A 22,377-nucleotide genomic window follows, 5' to 3' on the forward strand; every position below is an offset into this window, starting at 1 on the left:
TGTAAAGCCATTAAAGTGATTTTCCAGGGGGAGTTGGGCGGTAGCACAACAGGTTAAGCACACATGGCACAAAGCGCAAGGACTGGAGTAAGGATCCTGGTTCAAGTCCCACCTGCAGGGGGGTCGCTTCACAGAAGGTAAAGCAGGTCTGCAGGTGTCTATCTTTCTCTCCCCCCTCTGTCTTCCCCTCCTTTCTCCATTTCTCTCTGTCCTATCTAACAATGACGACATCAATAACAACAACAATAATAACTACAACAACAATAAAAAAAAACAAAGGCAACAAAAGGGAAAATAAATAAATATTTTAAAAATGGTTTTCCAGGAAATACAGAAGTATTACCCTTGAGGATCACTGCAGCTGAGTCTAACAACACTTCTATGCCCTCCCTTTTTTTATCTACAATAGAAGTGTCATGTTCAGATAGTTGTGGGGACTGGGGCTGAGGATTTGAGATGAAGAATGAGTCTAAAATAAGCCTGGGCTTTCAGTCAAGAACTGGTTAGTGCAGAGGAGAAGCAGTGCCTGACTGTGACTTAGGGACGAGCCAGAAGTCCCCCCTCTGCTTCTCTCCCTCCCCACCATAGGAATTATGCTGCCACAATTTCAGACTCTTGAGTGGACTAGAGGTTGCTTTCTGCGGGTGAAAGGAAAGACCCATGTTCCAAATATCCAGAAGAGTAAAACTCGGGCATGAACTCTTTAGCTAAAGATAGGTTTTAAAAGAAAGGGCGGAGGTGGGAAAGAAATTATATATAACTAGTCTTCACTTGCTTATTAACTGCTCAGAGTCATGGCCAACTCTCCGATGAGTCGGTTTGGTCATGGAAAATGGCAGGTCTGTGACTCAGCTTCACATATTTCATCTTACATCACCTCTCTCAGTTCCAGTCTTGTTCCTGCCTTTCTTCTTGGTATACTATACTAACGTTTTCACCTATGTGTCTGTACTTTATTGCGTACCCTATAATATCACTTGTCTCCTGTTTTTATTACAGTACAACATACACTAAAATACTCAATAAACACTTAAGATATATTTAAAATGGTGTAAAAGTTACACAGAGCTAGAGCTAAGCTAGCTGGATATGGTTGACATGATATACCACCAGTGCAGAACATTATGCCTGTATAATGCCAGTAAGGGGAGACTCCTCGTTCACTGACAAATCCATCTCTAGACTGGGTTTTAGGAGAAGAACTGGTCACTAAATGGGGACTACCTGTGTTAGAGCAAGACAGGTACCAAAGTTGGAAAAGAGTTGCCTTAGATCCAAGAGTGCATAGCACAGTTAAGCCAATGGCCAGTCAGTAACTTCATAGATGAAGCTGCAGCAGGAACAGGGTCGGTGAGCTGACATTGTTGGTTAATCCACTTCACTTCCTGCAAGTGCTCGACATCTTGGGGGGCTGGTGGGGTGGGAGTTATTTATCCAGTTAGTAACTATGAATTGAGCACATAATTCATATATGATATTAACGTGCTGAGAATAGAAAGAGACAATATACTTTGCATTCATGGACGATCTGAAAAGGCGTATAAGTTAGATGTAAAAGTATGCAATGCTTATTCATGGTTAATACAAAGATGGATGGGGGCCGGACGGTGGAGCACCATGTTAAGTGCACTTATTACAAAGATGATGGAGAGACATAAAGCATTCAGGCTAGAGGCAGAGAAAGTCTGGGCAAGATATCTGGTTCTTCAGATGGAAGTGGTATAAGGTAATAGCAAGGAACAAATTTAAGAGATATTGATGTTAAAGATTCCAGAATTTTTAAAAACACATTAGTGATTTAATAATCATTTATTAGATAATATTACAGGGGGATAGGTCCATACCATACTCACAATGCCATACTTGTCACAAAGTTTGGCTACTTTATTATGTCATCCCCCAACTACCTTATTATCTTTTTATTTTATTTTTTTTAGATGACAACACATTTTTAAAATTTATTTATTGGGGTATTAATGTTTTACAGTTGACAGTAAATACAGTAGTTTGAAATGCATAGCATTTCTCAGTTTTCCACATAACAGTACAACCCTCACTTGGCCCTCTGCCATCCTGTTCCAGGACCTGAACTCCCCACCCCCATTATCTTTTTAAATTGCAAAGTTGTATTCCATGGACTATATATCCCATGATTTCTTTATTTTTTTAAACAGCACTGCTCAGTTCTGGCTTGTGGTGGTGCTGGGGATTAAACATGGGACTACAGGTGCCTCAGGCATAAAGGCTTTTGTTTGTTTTTGCCTCCAGAATTATTGCTTAGGCTCAGTGCTGGTACTATGAATCCACTGTTCTTGGCAGACTTTTTTTAAACCCCTTTTTATTGGATACGACAGAAAAAAATTGAGAGGGGGAGGTAGAGAGGGAGAAAGATAGGCACCTGCAGACCTGTTTTACTACTTGTGAAGTGTCCTGCCTGCAGGTGGGGAGCCAGGGGCTTGAACCCAGATCCTTGTGCAGGCCCTTGTGCTGAGTACTATGTAAGTTTAACCTGGTGCACTACCACCCCACCCCATAAAAGCCATTTTGTATAGCCGCTATACTATCTCACCAGTCTTATCCCATAACTTCTTTATCTAGTCATCTGTCTATGAGAATTTAGTCTGTTTCCACTCCTTGGCTATTATGAGTAGTACAGCATTTCTAGGACTTGATAATTGGCTGTGAGTTGTGAAGGAGGATCTAGGTTTCCAGTTGAATTAGATGGCTAGGTAGATGGTTGCTATCACTAAAAAAAAAAAAAAAACAACACAGGGGTAGTGCTGGGGAGAGTGTAATATGGAATAGTATGTGGAGGGTGGGTACACAGGGTACGTGCAGAGTCCAGCAGGTTTAGTATTCAAGGGGTACAGATCCCTGTTGGGAAGAGCAGTCTAGATCATGTATCAAGCTGTATAATTGTGTGTGACACTTTTCTGGGAAGGGGCGGAAGGCAGAAGGTGAATACTAAAGAATGCCAGCATTGGAAGGAAACAGAACCCAATTCCCATCTGTAATCTTGGGAAATATGCCCATCTGGTAATGAGATAGTGAAAGTCGCTTAATTAAGAATGGATTCTATAATTAAAAGACCAGGAGATCTCTATAGTCTGTAATAACCCAATGGGGAAAAGTTATCACTGCAGAGTTGTGGATGGAGCTCTTCTTTGTCTTTAGTATTTGAGAGTTTTGTTTTCTGCTCCTATTTTTTTTTTTAGATCAACTTCAGTATCTCTTTATTAAGGAAATGCTGATTTGCAGGACTGTTGTTGTCATAGGGGTACAATTTCATATTTCCCCAAGATGGCTGTCAGTACACCTCATCATCCACTAGGAATCCTAGATTCCTAACCCTACTGCACTTGATAATTTTCTCTCCCCACTTATAAGCCCCTGGATTTGCTGAAAAATATCACAGTCCACTGAGGTTTTATCCTGCACTGTCTGTATTGCTTTGTTTCTTAAGCCCCACCCATGAGAGAGATTATCCAATATTTTTGCTTCTCCTGCCTTATTGTACTTAACATGATTCCCTCCATGTTGCAGCAGGAGAGGTTTCATCAGTTTTTACAGCTATGTTGTATTCCATTGTGTATAATTATTTTACAAAGGATCTACTGTCTTGGCAACTTGCAAAATATGCAGTACAGGAACTGGAAGATATCTTACCTGGTAGATGGAGTGTGTGTCTTTCCAAGCCTGGGATTTAGGATCAAGTCCCACCATCATATGAGAATCACGTGGATAGCATAGGGGAAGCTCTGTGGATAGTAGGGTGGTACTGTGCGGTTTCTTTTCTCTTTTTGTCTGTCTGTCTGTCTGTCTGTCTATCTATCTATCTATCTATCTATCTTTCCCTGTCATTACATTTAGAAAATGGAAAAATTGGGCTTGGTTGGCCAGGCAGCATTATCATAAATGTAAAAGGCAATGAATTCATTTCTGAGTGCAACATAAAAATAAGCAATACAGGATTAACAACTACAATCACCACACTATATATTGTATTCCTAAGACTATTTTAAAACTGGAAGTTTGCACCTTTTGATTCCTTCCTCCTCCCATCTTTTAAAATCCCTGGAAACCACCAATTTGTTTGTTTGTTTGTTTGTTTGTCTCCAGGGTTGTTCCTGGGGCTCTGTGCCTGCACCAGGAATCCACCGTTCCTGGAGGCAGTTTTTTCCCTCTTTTGCCCTTGTTGTTTTATCACTGTTGTGGTTATTGTTACTGATGTTGCAGGATAGGGCAGAGGGAAATGGAGAGAGGAGGGGAAAACAGAGAGAGAGGGAGAGAAAGATAGACATCTGCAGACCTGCTTCACTGCTTGTGAAGCGACCCCCTTGCAAGTGGGGAGAAAGGGGCTCAAACTGGGATCCTTACACTGGTTGTTGGGCTTTGCGCCACATGTGTGTGTGCTTAACTCACTGCACAACCACCAGACCCCTCCAATCTGTTCTCTTATCTTTTATCATAAGCTTGGTTTTTCATTTTTGTTTTAGCTTCTATAAATCCATGAGATCATATGACTTTTCCTGGCCGACTTACTTTACTTAGCACAATACCCTCAAGCCTATCCATCTTGCTGCAAATGACAAGAATGTTTTCCTGATTACTGCTGAAAAATGTTCCATTGTGTATATAGACCTGATTTTCTCCATTCGTTCAACCATCAATGGACCCTTCAGTGGTTTTACGTCACATCAGTTGTAAGCCATGCTACAATGAACATGGGATCTAGATATATTGAGCTTCTATTATCATTAGCTCTGGATAAATGCCCAGAAATGGACTTTCTGGATTACATGATGAGTATATTTTGTTGTTCTTATTTGGAAGAACACCCATACTATTTTTTATTCCCACCAACCACACACAGGAGTTCCCTTTGGTCTACAAGAATTTTTTTCTTTAAAACGCCATTCATCCATTTATCCTGTGGTAGTTTTCGTGGTTTGACACTGTTGTAACATGTCATCTTGTCTGCATCATTATTTTGCTATATCCTCTATAAGAAAAGAGCAAGCCTAAAAGAGATGAGAGGAATTCATTTCACTTTGAATTTGCAGGTGTTGATATTTATGTAAGTTTCTCCTGAGGCAGAATGACTTCTAAGGAAGGTCAAATGATCACAAATGTCTTGTAATTTTAAGTATCTCCTTAAATGATATAATTCACTTAAATTACGTAAGTATATATAGTTATGTGTATAGTATGTGTGTATAGTTCATTGTAGTAATTATAATGATAGTCGTTTATTTTGAGCAATTTTTAGACTAAAATTTGCCCTCAGTACAGTTTGTTCTGCCAGAAAGTTTTAGAGAATTTAGAAAATACCAGGGTTCAGAAGATCAGAAAGGGTCATCTAGCCAAACTCTTTGTATTTGGTATGCATTCTCTGCCTCCTCTCTTCTTTAATAGGTCGTGTTTTTATCTAGGTATCTAACATGGTTATTCACTTACCTTTATCCACTGCTACAGAGTAAATAAACTCCTGGGGCCAGGTGGTGGCATGCCGGGTTAAGTGCACATAGTAAGAAGTGCCAGGACCTGCATGAGGATCTGGGTTTGAGTCCCTGGCTCCCCACCTGCAGGGGGTATGCTTCACAAGCGATTAACTAGATCTGAAGGTGTCTATCTTCCGATCTCCCACCCCCCCTCTCAAATTCTCTCTGTCCTATCCAATAAAATGAGGAAAAAATGGCCCCCAGGAGCAGTGGATTTGTAGTACTAGCACCCAGTCCCAGTGATAACCCTAGAGGCAAGGAAAAAAAAAAGAGTAAACATCTTGAGGACAGATAATCTTGCGTTTTTATTCCCTCTGACCTCTAACAGTGACTGAAATGGCAAGTGCTCAGTAAGGTGAATGGAAGGACAGAATGAGGGGCTAATGAGTAAATGAAAAATTACCATGTAGATCTTGGGAACCTGAATGCTAGTAAGTGTTTCTGATGGCACAGCTGGTCGACAAGCTTTATGATCTATCTACTCGAATAGTTACTAGATAGCAACTGAATCTTACTGAGAAGAAATGGTCTAAGTAGAGCAGTCTGCCATTGACCACAGGGGTGTCTATCTGGATGGCTGGTATCGTAGATTAGAGAACGTGTGCTGAAGCCCACTTTCAGATCTGGCTTTAGAGGCTGTTGTAAATAAACACTTAGCTTTCACATCAGGCCGTGCATACAGGATAGCTATTTGTAGAAAATTAATAATAAAAAATTAATAAAAACCAATAGAATTTTTTGTACCTTCTGAGCATTAAGCTCAGACTTTAAGATTATTTTAAAGTTTATTTATAAAATTAAAAATATTGACAAGATCATACCCACCACCAGACTTCCATATCCCATCCCCTCCCTTGAAAGCTTTCTTGTTCTTTGTCCCTCTGGGAGCATGGACCCAGGATCATTATGGGGTGCAGAAGATAGAAGGTCTGGTTTCTGTAATTGCTTCTCCATTGAACATGGGTGTTGGCAGGTCGATCCATACTCCCAGCCTGTCTCTCTCTTTCCCTAGTGGGACAGGGCTCTGGGGAGGTGTGCCTCCAGAGTGCATTGGTGAGGTTGATTGCTCGGGAAAGTTAGGTTGGCATCATGGTAGCATCTGCAACTTGGTGTCTGAAAAAGCATTTAGATATAAAGAAGAACAAATTGCTTAACAATCAGGAACCTGAAGGCAAGAATATAAGAGGTAACATTTGGGGTCTCCATTTTGGAAACAGCTAGTAGGCCTATTTTAGGTATATTCCAAGGGGCCCATGACTTTACTTATTTTTGCTGGTTCCCGACAGCTAACATGCAGGTTGACTGAAGATATTGTCTGGGGAGATGTTGTCAGAGTTGGAAATAGGAGTAAAATCTGGATCAGGGAAGAGAGTGGCTCCCAAATATGGGGAAAGTATATCCATACTGTTAACTGTAAACCTCATTGATTTGATCTGGGGGCCTATATTCTGTGCAGGAACGTGTATAACATCTGCATCCCTGTAGGTCTGAAGCTCAGACTTTTAATATCTATTTAGAACATCTAAATTACTTGAAAGTTGAGGGAAAGGCAAAATTAACCAAGATGCAAGAAAAATACATACTACAGCAAATGAGAAACCACTGTTGTGGTATCTTCTGTTGATAAAAGGATAGCCCTGAGTATTATGCCTTTGGGATTTTGTACAATGTTAAGTGTTAACTTGCCAAATAAATTTAATTTAGATGTTTAAAGTCTTTGAGTTCCAAAGTGTCTGAAAAACAAAAGAAGAACAAATTGTTTAACAGGATAAGAAGAACAAATTGTTTAACAGGATAAGGACTCACAATTTCTCGAAAACACAGTATTAAATCATTTTCATTCTTGTTGGGCAGTAAGTAACTGCAGCTTCCTGGTGAGCTGAAGTGCTGTTGTTATCTTTTTGTCCTGGAATATCTCTTGAAGGGTATTTGGATTATGAACAGCCTTGGAAGATAGAGGGAGTGTATCCACTAGCGTAGCTGCTTTGTTTGCTGTCTAGTTTAATAATGGTGATGTCTAGAATGAGGGTTGGATCTGTTTCCTAGTAGCTCATTGTAAAGGAGTGGGGTTTCCTACAAGTTCAGTGCCCTGCCTCTGGCATCTGGGAGACAGTGAGGGCAGAGGGCACTCCTGCTGCCTGCTGTGAGTAAGAAACGTCTTCACTTCTGACCCAAGAGTTTCACATCTTCTGCCAGCATCTGAGAAACTAGGGCAGGCCAATGTATTAGCTTGCAAGTCAAGTCTTAGGTTCTTTACAGCTTTTGAAAACTAATTCACACCCACTAATGTTTATTTCCTGAGAAATGCTATGCTGAAGTTCACCCAACTTGATCAAGACAGAGCTTCTTTTTTTTTTTTTTTTAAATTTCTTTTAACTTTTATTTTGGATAGAAACAGAGAAGTTGAGAGGGAAAGGGGAGAGAGAAGGAAAGAGAAAGAGGGAGAGGGAATCAGGGAGGGAGAGGGGGAGAGAGAGACCTGTAACACTGCTTTGACACTTGTGAAACTTCCCTCTGAAGAAGACCAGGTGCTCGAACCCAGGTCCATTCGCTCTGTAATGTGCGCGTTAAATCAGCTGCCCACCACCCAGCCCCCAGGGCCTGTTTTCTAAGAACATAATTTGTGTGGTCAGGTGATGAAAGGGTTTCCATTATTAAGAAGGAAGGAAAACTGGCGTTTCTTCAAGCAGTTTTAAAGCAAGATTAAAGCAATTATGTGATATTTATTTATTTACTCATGAGATATGAGGAGAAAAGGAGAACCATGCATCACTCTGGTGTGTATGCTGCTGGGTATCAAACTCAAAACCTCATGTTTAAGAGTTCAGCATTTTATTCACTACACCACTTCAGGAGCTGCCATATATTTTTTTCAAAAAAATTTTCTTATCTTTATTTATTTATTGGATAGAGACAACCAGAAATTGAGAGGAAGGGGGAGACAGAAAAGGGGGGGAAGAGAGAGAGAGAGAGACCTGCAACACTGCCTCACCACTTGCAAAGCCTTCCTCCTACAGGTAGGGACTGGGGGCTAGAACCCGGGTCCTTGTGCATTGTAACATGTGAGCCTAACTAGTTGCACCACCACTGAGCCCTGAACTGCATATTTGTTTACTCTTTCTATCTCCCTTTCTTTCTCTCTTTCTTCTTTACTCTCTTACTCTTTTTCTCTCCCCATCTCTTTCCCTTCCTTTCTTCCTTCTTTTCTTTCTTCCTTTTTATTTTTTCTTTCTTTCTTTCTTATAGGGCAAAGAGGAATTGAGAGGGGAGTAGGTGATAGAAAGGGGGAGAGAAAGAGAGACACCTGCAGTGCTGCTTCACCAAATGTGAAGTTTCCCCACTGCAGGTGGGGACCAGGGGCTGGAACCTGGGTCCTTGTACGTGGTAATATGTGCATTCTACCACATGCACCACCGGCTGGTCCCCTGTGGTTGGTTCTTTTCATTTGCAGACCCTGAGCCCTTGGCATCTCCCTGCTCAAGCCTCCTCTCCATGTCCACTTTGTTGTGAGAAGTCCCAGCTGCATGTTTCAGTCCCAACAATACATCATGACCAGCCCTCTCCCCAGAATTCCAGGCTTGGGTCTCCCCTCACCTACTCAGCATCTCCAGTTGGCTTCTCAAACCCAACTCCTGATGACCAGCACCCTCTCATCCCAGTTCTGAGCTGATGTCCCCAGAGGAGTCAGGGACCATGTCCTCCCAACATAGTGGGATAGGGATTTGATCCAAGGGTGAAGTTCTCTCACCAGATATGATGAGCAGGTCTTAGACATGGGCGGCTTCCATTTCACAGGGTGGGGGGTGGGGAGGGGTAAGTTCAGAAGGGCTCCAGCTTCCACTTAAAATTCTTGTGCTGTGGAGCTGGGGAGAGGTAGTGTCTTTCATGCTCCAGGCACCAAAAGTCCCAGGTTTGAACCCCAGAACTGCTATAAACTGGAGTTTAGAAGTGATCTGGTAGAACGGGAGTTGGATGGTAGCATAACAGGTTAAGTGCAGGGAAGTCAATTAACAGATGGTGAAGCAGGTCTGCAGGTGTCTGTCTCTCCCCCTCTGTCTTCCCCTCCTCTCTCCACTTCTCTCTGTCCTACCCAACAACGATGACATCAATAACAACAACAATAATAACTACAACAATAAAACAAGGGCAACAAAAGGGAATAAATACATAATTTTTTTTTAATGAAGTGATCTGGTAAAAAGGAGAGGAAAGGAAAAGAGAGGGGAAAAGAGGAGAGATGGGAGGAGAGGAAAGGGGAGGAGAGAGGGAAGAGGAGGGAATGGAAGGGGAAAGAAGACAGGAGAGAAAAGATGGGGGTAGATAAGAAAGAAAATTTAAAGAGACACTTGTGCTTCATAGTCCAGAGAGTTAGTTGCTCAACAGGTAGAGCATGAGGTCCCAAGTTCTACCTCTATCACTGAGTATGCTGCAGTGATGCTCTGGACACACACACACACACACACACACACACACACACAGAGAATTGTTGTGCTGTCCCATCTTTTACTCCGCAACCATGTCTAGTGGGTCTGAAATAATGCCGACACACAGCAGGTCAGCTGAAGCATTCGGTCTGTGAGTAAAGGTGAAGGGGTCTTCTGTGCATTTCCCCTCAGCCCCTACACACTGGTTCCTCTTTAGATTCCCCAAAGCCTTTCACTTCTCTACCCTCCAAACCCACCTTTGCACAACATTTTAAGTATTAGCTACTCTCCTAAATTCCTGGCAGTGTGAACTGTTGATAGGCAAATGAAATGTCCCAGAAGTGCATTTGCGACAACTACAGATATGGTTTCACTCATATGCAAAATATATATAAACAGCTGAATTTACAAATGTGAAAAAATATGCTGACCTATTGACCTGTTTTCAAGACTGGGAGAGAACTATAGTGGTTGTCTACAGGGGTGGGGCGACCACTGGTGACAGGAGTGGTGAAAGAGAGAGAGAGAGAGAGAGAGAGAGAGAGAGAGGGAGATGGAATGAAAAAAGTGCATTTGCTGCAATATAAACTGTAGTTGCTGTGACCAGGGAAAGGGATAGTGGGTAGAATGCAGGACTAGAATGTCTGAGACCCTGGGTCCCATCTCCAGCACTGCGTGTGCCAGAGACAGAGAGAGATATGCTCTGCTTCTCTCTTTCTGAGAGAAATAAATATTTGAGAACAAACTATGACTGTTCTGATTAAAAGGTTGAAGAAATAATTGCCACTACAGCCCTGTGCATTTATTTATTTTTTAATAGTTTATTATTATTGTGTTTGTTTTATTTATTTTTTATTTTATTTTATTTTATTTTTGAGAGAGATGCAGAGACACACACACACAGAAATACCAGAGCACTGCTCAGCTCTGGTTTATGGTGGTATGGGGGGCTTGAACCTGGGATTTAGGGGACTCAGGCATGAGAGTCTGTTTTTTTTTTTAATTTTTTTAAATATTTATTTTATTTATTTATTCCCTTTTGTTGCCCTTGTTGTTTTATTGTTGTAGTTATTATTGTTGTTGTTGTTGTTGGATAGGGCAGAGAGAAATGGAGAGAGGAGGGGAAGACAGAGAGGAGGAGAGAAAGATAGACACCTGCAGACCTGCTTCACCGCCTGTGAAGCGACTCCCCTGCAGGTGGGGAGCCGGGGTTTGAACCGGGATCCTTATGCCGGTCCTTGTGCTTAGCGCCACGTGCGCTTAACCCACTGCGCTACAGCCCAACTCCCGAGAGTCTGTTTGTATAACCATTATGCTGTCTCCTCCACACACCCCAATGCTTTTAGTAAATTATTTCCGCCCTTATTTGACACTGTTCCCTTCGTGTCCTTTTTTAAAAAGATTTTGTTTATTTATTAATGAGAAAGACAGGAGGAGAGAGAGAAAGAACCAGATATCACTCTGGTACCTGTGCTGCTGGGGATTGAACTCAGGACCTCACACTTGAGAGTCCAACACTTTATCCTCTGTGACATCTCCAGGACCACTTTTTTTTTTTTCTTTTAAACCAGTGGTCTATTCAGTCTCTGGTTTATAGTAGTGCAAGTGGGGGAGGGGTAATTGACCCAGGGTCTTTGGAGCCTCAGGCATGAGAGTCTCTTTGCAGAACCATTATGCTATCTACCCTGCCCCGCCCCCCTTTGGTGGCTTTACAGTGTGCTCCTAGTTTTGTTTTGTTTTTTTAAAGCTTTCAAGTTTTAAAATGTGTCTGTTAGTAATTTTCACAGATTTTAATGTAGAATTGTTTGGATGCATATCTCCTTACTTAACTGATGAGTGCTATTTCATGGTCTCTGGAAAATGAATCCAAGGGCAGAGGATCAGCCTAGCAGATGGCTGGTTGTGGTCACACCTTAGTGATCAGCAAAGCAGACAGTATTATTTTATTTTATTTTATTTTATTTTTTCTTTATAAAAATGGAACATTGAAAAAAACATAGGATAAGAGGGGTACAATTCCATACAATTCCCATCACCAGATCTCCATATCCCATCCCCTCTTCTGATAGCTTTCCTATTCTTTAACCCTCTGGGAGTATGGGCCCAAGGTCATTGTGGGATGCAGAAGGTGGAAGGTCTGGCTTCTGTAATTGCTTCCCCGCTGAACATGGGTGTTGACAGGTCGATCCATACTCCTGGCCTGCCTCTCTCTTTCCCTAGTAGGGTGGGGCTCTGGGGAAGAGGAGCTCCAGGACTTATTGGTGGGGTCGTCTGTCCAGGGAAATCTGGTCAGCATCATGCTGGCATCTGGTATCTGGTGACTGAAAAGAGAGTTAACATACAAAGCCAAACAAATTGTTGAACAATCATGAACCTAAAGGCTGGAATGGTGAAGATGAGGAGTTGGGGGCCCCTCCATTTTATAGATAGCTAGTAGGCATATTTTAGTTATATTCCAAAGAGCCTGTGGCTATACTATTTTTTTTTTCCCTGAGCCTGAAATCTGATATGCAGGTGGATCCAAGTTGCTGTCTGGGTAGATGATGTCATGGCTGGAAAAGGATCAGAAAGCTGGATCAGGGAAGAGAGTAGCTCCCTAATATGGGAAAGGGGTATAAATATTGTTGACTGTACCAGTATATTAGTTTCCTAATATGGGAAAGGGGTATAAATATTGTTGATGTAAACTCCATCAATTTGATGTGACCTGGGGCCCATATTCAGCTTAGGAGCCTATGTGACTTCTGCATTCCTGTAGATCTGAGCTCACATTCTGTGGTCATGAATAGAAACATTCCAAGCTGCCCCAATATCGACCCATCTTTCTCAGGTGTAGCATAGAGTTTGTTGTCCATCCTCCCTTCGGAGTATGGGGAACATTCTCTACCATTATTGATCCAAGTTGAGGGCAAGGTCCTATGGGGGGGCCCACAAAGGGGTCTATTTTGTTGTTCCTGATAGAGATGACCAGTAACAATGGAGAGAGGGATTTATTTGAGGTCTAGGTCCATCATGGCAGACAGTATTCTGTGAGGCCTTGAGTGGGGCTTGATTTAAATAATTGATATGATCTTTGGGAAATGAAAAAAAAAAAACAACAATTAATTTCCTTCCTTGGCAGCTCCAATTATTTATTTTTTGATAAATGGAATCTGTGCTTTTCTCTGGGCACATGTGAACTTTCAACTAGTGCAGAGACAAATGAAGCCCCCAAAGTTAAAAAAAAAAAAAAGTCTAAATTTAGCCATCTGCAGTTCGACCTTACTAATTGAGGTTTTGTGATCATTGGAATGTAAAAGTCTTTTGCTTTGTTCCATTCAGTTAAAAGTATTTGCTAAGTTGTTAATAAGAAACAGCCCAGAGCTTTTTGAAATGCTTAAATGTGTACCCACAGATAGTTTGGATTCAGAAGAGTAGCCCTTTTGTCAAAGGGTAGTTTTCAAAAGGGAAAACATGTAACTCCCATGCAAACATAAAATGCTAATATATAAAAGGCTCATTGAGTTTATTAACAAGAGAACTAGCAGGGTGTGAAGCCAGTTTAAAGAAAAAAAACTAAAGGAATTGGTTAGAAAGGCATTTGTTTAAGAAAAAAAATCAGAATACGATGTCAGATTTAGATATAAAACTAATTAGTGGTGCAACAGCACAGTAAAATGGAACAGGAAACACCACCTGAGTCTCTACTGTCCAGAGCCCACAAGTTAGCACTGCTTTCCACGTCTGGGTCTTGATTCAATAGTGAAAGTTTGTCAGACACAGAGCCTGAGTCATGAAATGACTTTGCATGAGCTGTCAGTTCTCCAGTGTGACATTGGAAGGACATCGCTCTTACTTGTTTACAAGTTTTGGAAAGTTTCTTTTACCATATTCTTATTAAAGTGAACTCACAGGACCAGGGAGATAAATCAGCAGCTAGAGCACAGAACTTAACATGCCTGAAGCCTGTCTCAAATTCAATCCCTGCTATTCCATGTGCCAGAGTGCTTGCCCCCCACCCCACCCCTCCTCTTCCTCTCCCCTCCCCTCCTCTCTTCTCCTCTCTCCTCCCCTCCCCTCCCCTTCCCTCCCCTCCCCTCCCCTCCCCTCCCCTCTCCTCCCCTCTCCTCTCCTCTCCTCTCCTCTCCTCTCTCCTCTCCTCTCCTCTCCCTTCTCTCTCATAAAATAAGTAAGCCTTGGCAGGGCAGCATACCTGTTTAAGCTCACATGTTACCATGTGCAGGGACCTGGGTTCAAGCCCCAGTCTCCTACCTGCAGTGGGGAAGCTTTATGAGCAGTGAAGCAGGGCTGCAAGAGTCTCTTGCTCTTTCTCCTCTTTCTGTCTTCTCCCCTTTCAATTTCTGTCTATCTTATCAAATAATAAATAAATCTTTAAAGTAGCAGTAAATCTTTTTTTAATGGAAAGGAACAGGAATATGGCTGACATGGTAAGGCACCATGCATGAAAGGCCAAGGTTTGAGCCCCAACACCTTATGGCAATACTATGGTCGGCGCCAGAGGAACTCTAAGAATAGTGGAGCAGGGCTATGGTATCTCTCCTCTCTCTCCTATCTCCATCTAAATAATCTGTATTAAAGTAAACATGGCTCTGTTGCCACTAGCTCTCTGTATACAACATCTGTGGCATTTTCAAACCTATCCCAGGTGACTTGAGGTGAAAATAAACAAACAAACAAATAAAAGTCCTAGTAGTCCAAATGTATTATCCTGTCACTTCCCTGGCTCTGAGAAATGCCCAAGTTTGGAAAAGTAACTGTGTCATCACTACAGCTGATGTCACTGGGAACTGAAATTGGAGGAAATCTGCCAACTTTAAGGTAGAATCCCAGGGAATTAAAATAAATTTCTGACATAACCTGAACTTATAGGATTGGAGGTTCCTGGAGAAGGATCCAAAGAAGTCAAGGTAGTGACTCTTATCATAAAGTGCTGTGTCATCACAAGGGAAAAATAAGACGTGTACCTAGAAAAAATCATAGAAGAAAAAAATTCTTTTAGAAGAAAATTTTGTAAGATATTTAGGATTGTGTTTTGGGCTGTTGAAGGAATTTGCAGTCAGATTCAGGCTGGCCCACTCCCAAGTGCCCTGCACCCACAAAGACCCATCTGGCAGGGAAGAAGCAGGTGTGAGAAAGGTGAGGCCACCGGCAGGGTGGAGGAGGAAGCAGGTGGTGATCGAACTGGTTTCCAGGTAATGTGATCATGGCGATATTTATAGGGTGGTCATCTATGGGTGCCATGGACACGGACTATCATCTTGGGTTACTTCGTTGCAAATTGCAAAGAAGAAGGTCATTGCTGGAGAATGTTGATCTGAACTGAGCCTGAGGAATGAAGCCATGTGGAAAGCTCACTTGTAGCTTCTGTGTATCTGCAGCTTCTCGAGCTTCTGGAATAGTCCGTGGTTAGTAAACACTGCCAACCGAAGGCGTGTGAGGGGAGGGTTACTTACCACATGTGCTTAGCACTGATTCATCTATTCAGTAGGTGCATTCAGAGTGTATGGAGTCCTGGGAAAGTTCTGGAAGTTTCTTAGAAAACTGAGTAAGTGGTTGAACTCGCTTCCCCCATAACCCCAGCAGAGTGCCTGTTTCAGCTACTTTCAGGAATCACCAGGAAGTTTCTTAAAATTTTCTCTTACTTATAAATAACCAAAAGTGAACAAACAAATCACAACAGAAAGTGAGTGAAGGATGGAGGGGAGCAGTCTGATAATAGGATTGGCACTAGAATTTTGGCAGTGGGTGTAGTTAGGTATGACTCTATACTCCCTAGATTTAGATGGTCCTGTAAGCTAACAGTAAACCAACAAAATGAAGAAAAAAAAGAATAAGAAGAAGGAAGATAAATAGGAATCCTGTATTCTTTGCCTCAAGCCTTTAATTGCACTAACCCTGGGATGCAAGAGGTTAAGACCAATTATTTTCAGTTCTAGCTGCCACTTTCCAGCCACTGGGCAGTGGAAAATCTTCACTTACAGGAAGTGCTGTAGGCTTTGCTGTTGAACACATCACCGTGCCTGGCTGTGGTTCTGTCTGAACATGCAGACCAGCCCCAAGCCCCAGCATCCTAGGACCTCCTCCTGTGTCCCCACAGCTACAGTTTGGGGAAAGGTCCCACAAGTCCAGACACTACCAAACATCTTCATTTGCATATGCTGAGGTCCTGAGTAAGATTTGAGCTCAGATATCTGTGCCTATTCTCTTTCCTCTTTTGCCTTCCCATTTTCATTCCTCAACAATATATAAGTAATGGACTGATCCTACTTGTTGTGCTAAGAGAAAAGGGAACATTATAGCTGTTGGGAAATATTTTGAGGATGTGAAAAAAAAAAGGAGCAACTGAACATTTCACTACTGCTTTGAGTATTGTAGAAATTCACTGTTTGGTTCAGTCCTAGTCTTAGCCCAAACCAAGCAGGTGTGTGGGCCAGCCACAGGTCCCTTTCCTGGGAGACACTGCCAGGGAAACCTTTGTTGCTATTCGAAACAGGATGGCTAAGAGTGCCTTTCCTTCTGAGACCTGTTTTGTCTCTGAATCTTAGCCATGTCACAAAAGCCATTGAGCCCCAGCCAGTGGATTTTCCTTGGATGAGATATTGCATAGCTCCCAAAGGGAGGGGAAGGGAAGGGGTGGGAGGCCAAAGAGAACTTGGAGCCCAATAATAAACAGCTCTTTGTACCAGCCCCAACCCCTGATCTCACAGAGCACATAACCGGCACCACGGCGTGCAGGAGGAAGGCGCAATGATGACCAGATGTTGAACTTGTTTCTCCCCAGTGTGCGGCTGCGACCTGGCTCAAGGAGGCTTCTTCATCAAGAACGGGGAGTACCTCTGCACCCTGGACTACCAGAGGATGTACGGCACGCGCTGTCACGGCTGCGGGGAGTTCGTGGAGGGGGAGGTGGTGACGGCTCTGGGCAAGACCTACCACCCCAACTGCTTCGCCTGCACTGTTTGCAAGTAAGTCAAGGGTTTCCCCCAGTGGAGGGCAGCTAGGCTTTAGGGCAGAGCCTGGAGGAAGAACCTCTTGTCTTGAGCTGTACAGGTTTGTCATATAATCTCTTTTTTTTTTCCCTCTCAGTGCCTTCTAAGACTATTTTTCCTTTTCCTCTGTGATGTCATTCTTCATCAAAAAGAAATTTACTTGGTTATAAGAAATTTTATACTTGGTGTCCTCTGCTAAATAACTGATTTTCAATGGCTGAAAACCAAGTCTAGGTCTCAAAACATTTTTTTTTTCTTTTTGCCTCCAGGGTTATTACTGGGGCTCGGTGCTTGCACTACAAGTCCACTACTCCTGGAAGCCATTTACCCTATTTTTGTTGCCCTTGTTGTTATTGCTGTTGTTGTTGGGTAGGACAGAGAGAAATGGAGAGAGGAGGGGAAGGCATAGTGGGGAGAGAAAGATAGACACCTGCACACCTGCTTCACCACCTGTGAAGCGATTCCCCTGCAGGTGGGGAGCCGGGGGCTTGAACTGGGATCCTTACTCTGTTCCTTGACCTTCGCACCATGTGTGCCTAAACATTGAAAACAGGGTGGGGCAGAATAGCATAGAGGTTAAAGAGAATAGATTTGTAGCTATAAGGGGTGTGTGTGTGTGTGTGTGTGTGTGTGTATGTGTGTATGTGTGAAGAGTTACTGTGTTTATTTCATGAGTGATGGGGGAGAACCAGATTATCACTCTTGTACATGCAGTACCAGAGATTTAACTTGGGACCTCATGCTTGAGAGTCTAATATTCTAGCTGTTGTGCCACCTTCCAGACCTGAACACATCCTTAAAATAGTCTTATTAAGGGGCTGGGCAGTAGCTCATTGGGTTAAGCACACATGGCACTGAGTGCAAATGACGCACAAAGTGCACAGACTGGCATAAGGATCCGGGTTCAAGCCCCCAGCTCCCCACCTGTAGGGGAAGGGTCACTTCACAAGTGGTGAAGCAGGTCTGCAGGTGGCTATCTCTCCCCTTCTCTGTCTTCCCCTCCTTTCACAATTTCTCTCTGTCCTATCCCATAGCAACAGCAACAACAACAATAACAACAAGGGCAACAAAATGGAAAAAATGGCCTCAAAGAGCAGTGGAGTCCTAATGCAGGCACCAAGTCCCAGCCATAACCCTGGTGGCAAAAAAAAAAAGTCTTGATTGTGACTATGGAAGTTTCTTGTCAGTAGAACTCAGGACTTCCGTGCTTGAGGTCCTAGTTCTATTCCCAACACGACTTTTGCTAGAGTGGAGCTCTGGTTTCCTTCTCTAACAACAACTCTTTACTAAAATAAAATAGTCTCATTTACTCTGTCAAGAGTGGGCAAACTATATCCCATGGCCAGTGTAGACCAGATTTTTCTGTAGATGATTTTTGACTGAAGGTTTGCTGGGCCCAGTTGCTCACTTACTGTCTTTTCCTGATTTCCAGCTAGAAAGGCAGGCTTGAGTGATTAGAACAGAAACCAAGAAACCAAGTAATCCACAATATGTAAAACAAAAACAAAAAAAGTGCATTCTGACCTTTCAGAGTAAAACTTGCCACCCACCTACTCTCTAGGTAGCTATCACCTACTAATATTAAAACTTTTTAAAAAATATATTTATTTATTTATTATTAGGTAGAGACACAGAGAAATTGAGGGGGGAGGGGGAATGCAGGTAAGGAAAGAGAGACATCTACAACCCTGCTTCACCACTCGTGACGTTTTCCCCCTACAGGTGGGGACCAGGGGTTTGAACCTGGGTCCTTGCACACTGTAATGTGTACGCTTAACCAGGTACGCCACCACCTGGCCCCCTAAGGTTAAAACTTAACTGCACAGGGGGCTGGGTGGTGGCACACTCAGTAGAGGTGAACACATTTCCAATCTGCAAGGACCCAGGTTCAAGGCCCTGCTCTCCCTGCCCCCTGCAGAGGGGAGGCTTCTTGAGTTGTAGAGTGGTGCTGCAGGTGTCCCTCTCTCCCTTTCTTTCAACTTCTCTCTTGCTGTCCATCGTAAGGGAAGAAGGAAATAAAATTAACATAACCACCAGGAATGGGAGAGTCACCTCGAAGACACTGAGTCCTAGCAATCTTAGTGGCAAAGAAAAAACAGCACAGACCAGCACAGCTCCAGTGATGACTTAGAGAGGAAGAAACCAGGAAATGTTAGCAGGAGTTGTGCTTTGAAGGATACAGTCAGTTCTTCTGAGGAGATCAAGGTCAGCTGCTCCACCACCCAAGGAGTCTAAATGAGCCAGCCAGGCTCTCTGGGGTACTGATGATTTTCCTAGGCTCCACTTGGTGACGCCTTTATATAAAAACAACAGATCAGAAGAAGAGGGTGGTTTTGATTTCCAGCAACTCCTGTTTCCTAGCCAGAGAGAGAGGGAGAGAGAGAGAGAGAGAGAAGTCTAGAAGGAAATAGTCCATCTCATATAATTAACACAGTAAGACTCACTGATTAATAATAAGATGTAGATGAATTATTCATCCTGAAATCATTTTTAATACATCTACTAGCCACTTTCCCGTTTCTCCATTTTATTTATCTATGTGTATTTAATAATCAGAATTTAAAATATGTGGATTAATGAGCTGAAATATCTTCTGCATTGAATCAAAAGCAGAATTTCCTCTTAAAGGTTCTCTTTCTAGGCAGCAGACCATGGCCTAGAGAGGAGCCCTGGGCTGGCAGTTATGAGACCTTGGTTCTAGTCCTGCTTCCAGGCTGACTTGAAACCTACAAGGATGAACTTTTACAAGGAAATTGCTTCATCTGTAAAACGGGAGACTGGACTAGCATCCACTAATTCCCCAAACACAAGTCTTCAGTTACTAGATTCCCCCCACCCCCACCACCCCACCGTGGGGAGAGGGAGTATGTCTCTAGTCATATTTCCTCTTCTTCCTAATCCTCCTCCTCTTTCTTGTCTTTCTCCTCTCCCTCTCTTCCCTCCATTTTTTTTTTTCCTTTAGGGTTATCACTCGGACTCAGTGCCAGCACTATGAATCCACTAATCTCAGAGGCCATTTTCCCATTTTTTTATTGCATAGGACAGAGAGAAATTGAGAGAAGAGGGAGGATATATAGGGGGGAAAAGAGAAAGATAAACACCTGCAGACCTGCTTTACCGCTTGTGACTTGACCCCTAGACAGGTGAGGAGTCAGGGGGCTCGAACCAGGATCCTTGCTCGGGTCCTTGCGCTCCATACTATGTGCTCTTAACCCAGTGTGCTACCACCTGATACCCCTCCTCTTCTTTTGGAGATAACAAAGCAGAGAGAGATAGACAGAGACACAGAGAAAGAGACCACAGCACCAAAGCTTCCTTCAATGCAGCAGGATCTTGCACCTATGAGGCAGCCATGACAGTGCAGCAGACTCTCTAAGACACTCCCTCACCTGCTCTCTTGAGCCACGTCTAATCCCTTCCCCTACCTCTCATGAAAATTCCATGGTTCTAGCAATTTCTGAGCATGAAGCAATTCAGCCAGGCTGGAAAAACTCTCACTCTGAAATATCATCATTTAAAAAGTTGGTGACAGGGGACATTTATTAGTCATAACCCAGTCCTTGGCATTTGATCCAGCAAAGAGGCCCTTGCAATTGCTGCTCTAGGCCAGTTCACTGTTATAAACATTCCTGCAAAGAACAAAAGGGCAAGAACCCATTCAGGCAGAGGGGTTGGGATGGGAAAGATATTCAAAATTTGTAAAATAACAAAATTCATAGTTCCAAAGACTCAGGCCAGTGTAGAGAGCTAGACTCCACTCCTCTTAGGTTGGATCCTTGTGGGCTCAAGACTGAAAATATAAGCGTAAATGAGAGGCAGAACCAGAAGTCAACGAGACCCTGTGTTTAGACGGTGCCATTTCAAAGGGCTCAGTCTCTTAGGTCTTTGCAGCCAAGACTGAGCTTCAGACATGGACACCTCCATAAATGATGTTCTCCGGGGCTTCCTGGCTTGGCCCTTGCCCTGCCCTGATCTCAGGCACAGACCCTCTGCTTATTGTGCTTCTGGCTCTTTAACTCTCTGACACCTTTATCACCAAGCAGAGTAGAGGCTGATTCAGGTTTGTTTAATGAGTATCAAGCAGCGTGATGCTTGGATTTCACCTGAGAGTGATGTGGATGATGATGGTGTTTTGTTTTTTTTAATATGGTACCAGGAAATGAACCAAGGGCCTCATGCATACATGATATTGTCAAGTGCATGCCACAAACACTCTTCCCCACAAACATTTTTTTTATTCCATACTTAGAGAGAGAACGAGGGGGACCAGGAATACAGAGGGGGGAATATACCACAGCACTGCTCCACCATCCATGTGGCTCCCTTGGTGCCATCCATATGATACCAAGGATCAAGCCTTCAGGATGGTTAAGTAAGGCATGCTCTCTGAGGTTTGAGCTTCTCCTAACCTCTAGCTTGAATTCTTAGAGAAAGAGTAAGTTGTGACAGGGGAGAAGAAGGGTCAGTAGGTGGGGCATAGGACTTGCCTTGCATGCATCTGGTAGGTCTTGAGTTTGCTTCCTGGCATTTCAGTGCTCTCTTCTCTCTCTCTCTCTCTCTCTCTCTCACACACACACACACACACACACACACACACACACACACACACGCACGCACAAAATAAATATATTCTTTAAAGCAAGTTTCAAGTTGGTGAACACCATCTATATCTGCCTACCTTCCAGTAACATGGGTCTTCCTTTCTGGTTAACCCAGGAAAGCTTAACCCTTATGGGTCTTGTCTGAACAACAGAAAATCACATAATACTATTACCACTTCTAAGAGTGAGGATATAAGGGTTAAAACTTTTTGGTATATAGATGTAGATATAGAAACAATAGTCAATCCATATCTGTGATCCTGGGAGAACCACTACACTTTCCAGTGGAGGAAATGGGGACACAGAACTCTGGCAGTGGGGAAGGCATGGAATTATACTGCTATTATCTTATAATTTTGTAAATTAACATTAAGTCACCAATAATAATAATAAAAATAACTTCTTGGTGATGGACGCCAAGTACCTTTCACGAGCCATCCTAATCCTCAGTTTACTGTCCATGTGTCCTGCGGTGAGTCACCAAGTCTTAGGCAGCTGGAGGGGAAGTCACAAGGGTGGCAGCAGCTGGGAGCAGAGAACTTCTGTGGAGAAGCTACAACTGGGTCTTAAGTAACTGCTTCCGACTCAGCTGTGTGGGGCTGTTCTGCTGTGTACTTGACATTCCCTGATTGGCAGAGTCACTCACACCTTATGAAAACTCATGCAGATGATGATTTTTGGCAAGTGGGCCGATTGCAAGTAGATAGACACAGGAATTGGTATCTATCTATCCATCAGTAGCTGTTTTCAGATAGGCTGTCTGTTAGACCAGAAGAAGCTTCTCATATACAGGCAGGAGGTGGCATTAGTGGCAAAACATACTAACAGCTATCTAGTGTGAAAGGAGTGTATGTTTAGTATT

General features: G+C 43.0%; 1 protein-coding gene across 24 annotated transcripts in view; it reads left to right on the forward strand.

Moving 5' to 3' along the window:
- The window catches only part of ABLIM1 (actin binding LIM protein 1), a 366,517-nt gene that overhangs the window by 193,569 nt on the left and 150,571 nt on the right, over nucleotides 1-22,377 (forward strand). For all 24 annotated transcript variants that reach the window (XR_009544647.1, XR_009544653.1, XR_009544643.1 and 21 more), the window contains exon 3: nucleotides 16,707-16,890. Coding sequence is in view for 1 of the 24 variants with exons in the window: in XM_060171227.1 (XP_060027210.1) it covers nucleotides 16,707-16,890 (184 nt within the window). In the remaining 23 variants the exon portion in view is untranslated. The remainder of the gene's footprint in view (nucleotides 1-16,706; nucleotides 16,891-22,377) is intronic.

This window comes from Erinaceus europaeus, chromosome 14 (genome assembly GCF_950295315.1).
Source record: "Erinaceus europaeus chromosome 14, mEriEur2.1, whole genome shotgun sequence".
In the NCBI taxonomy this organism is placed as follows: Eukaryota; Metazoa; Chordata; class Mammalia; order Eulipotyphla; family Erinaceidae; genus Erinaceus; species Erinaceus europaeus.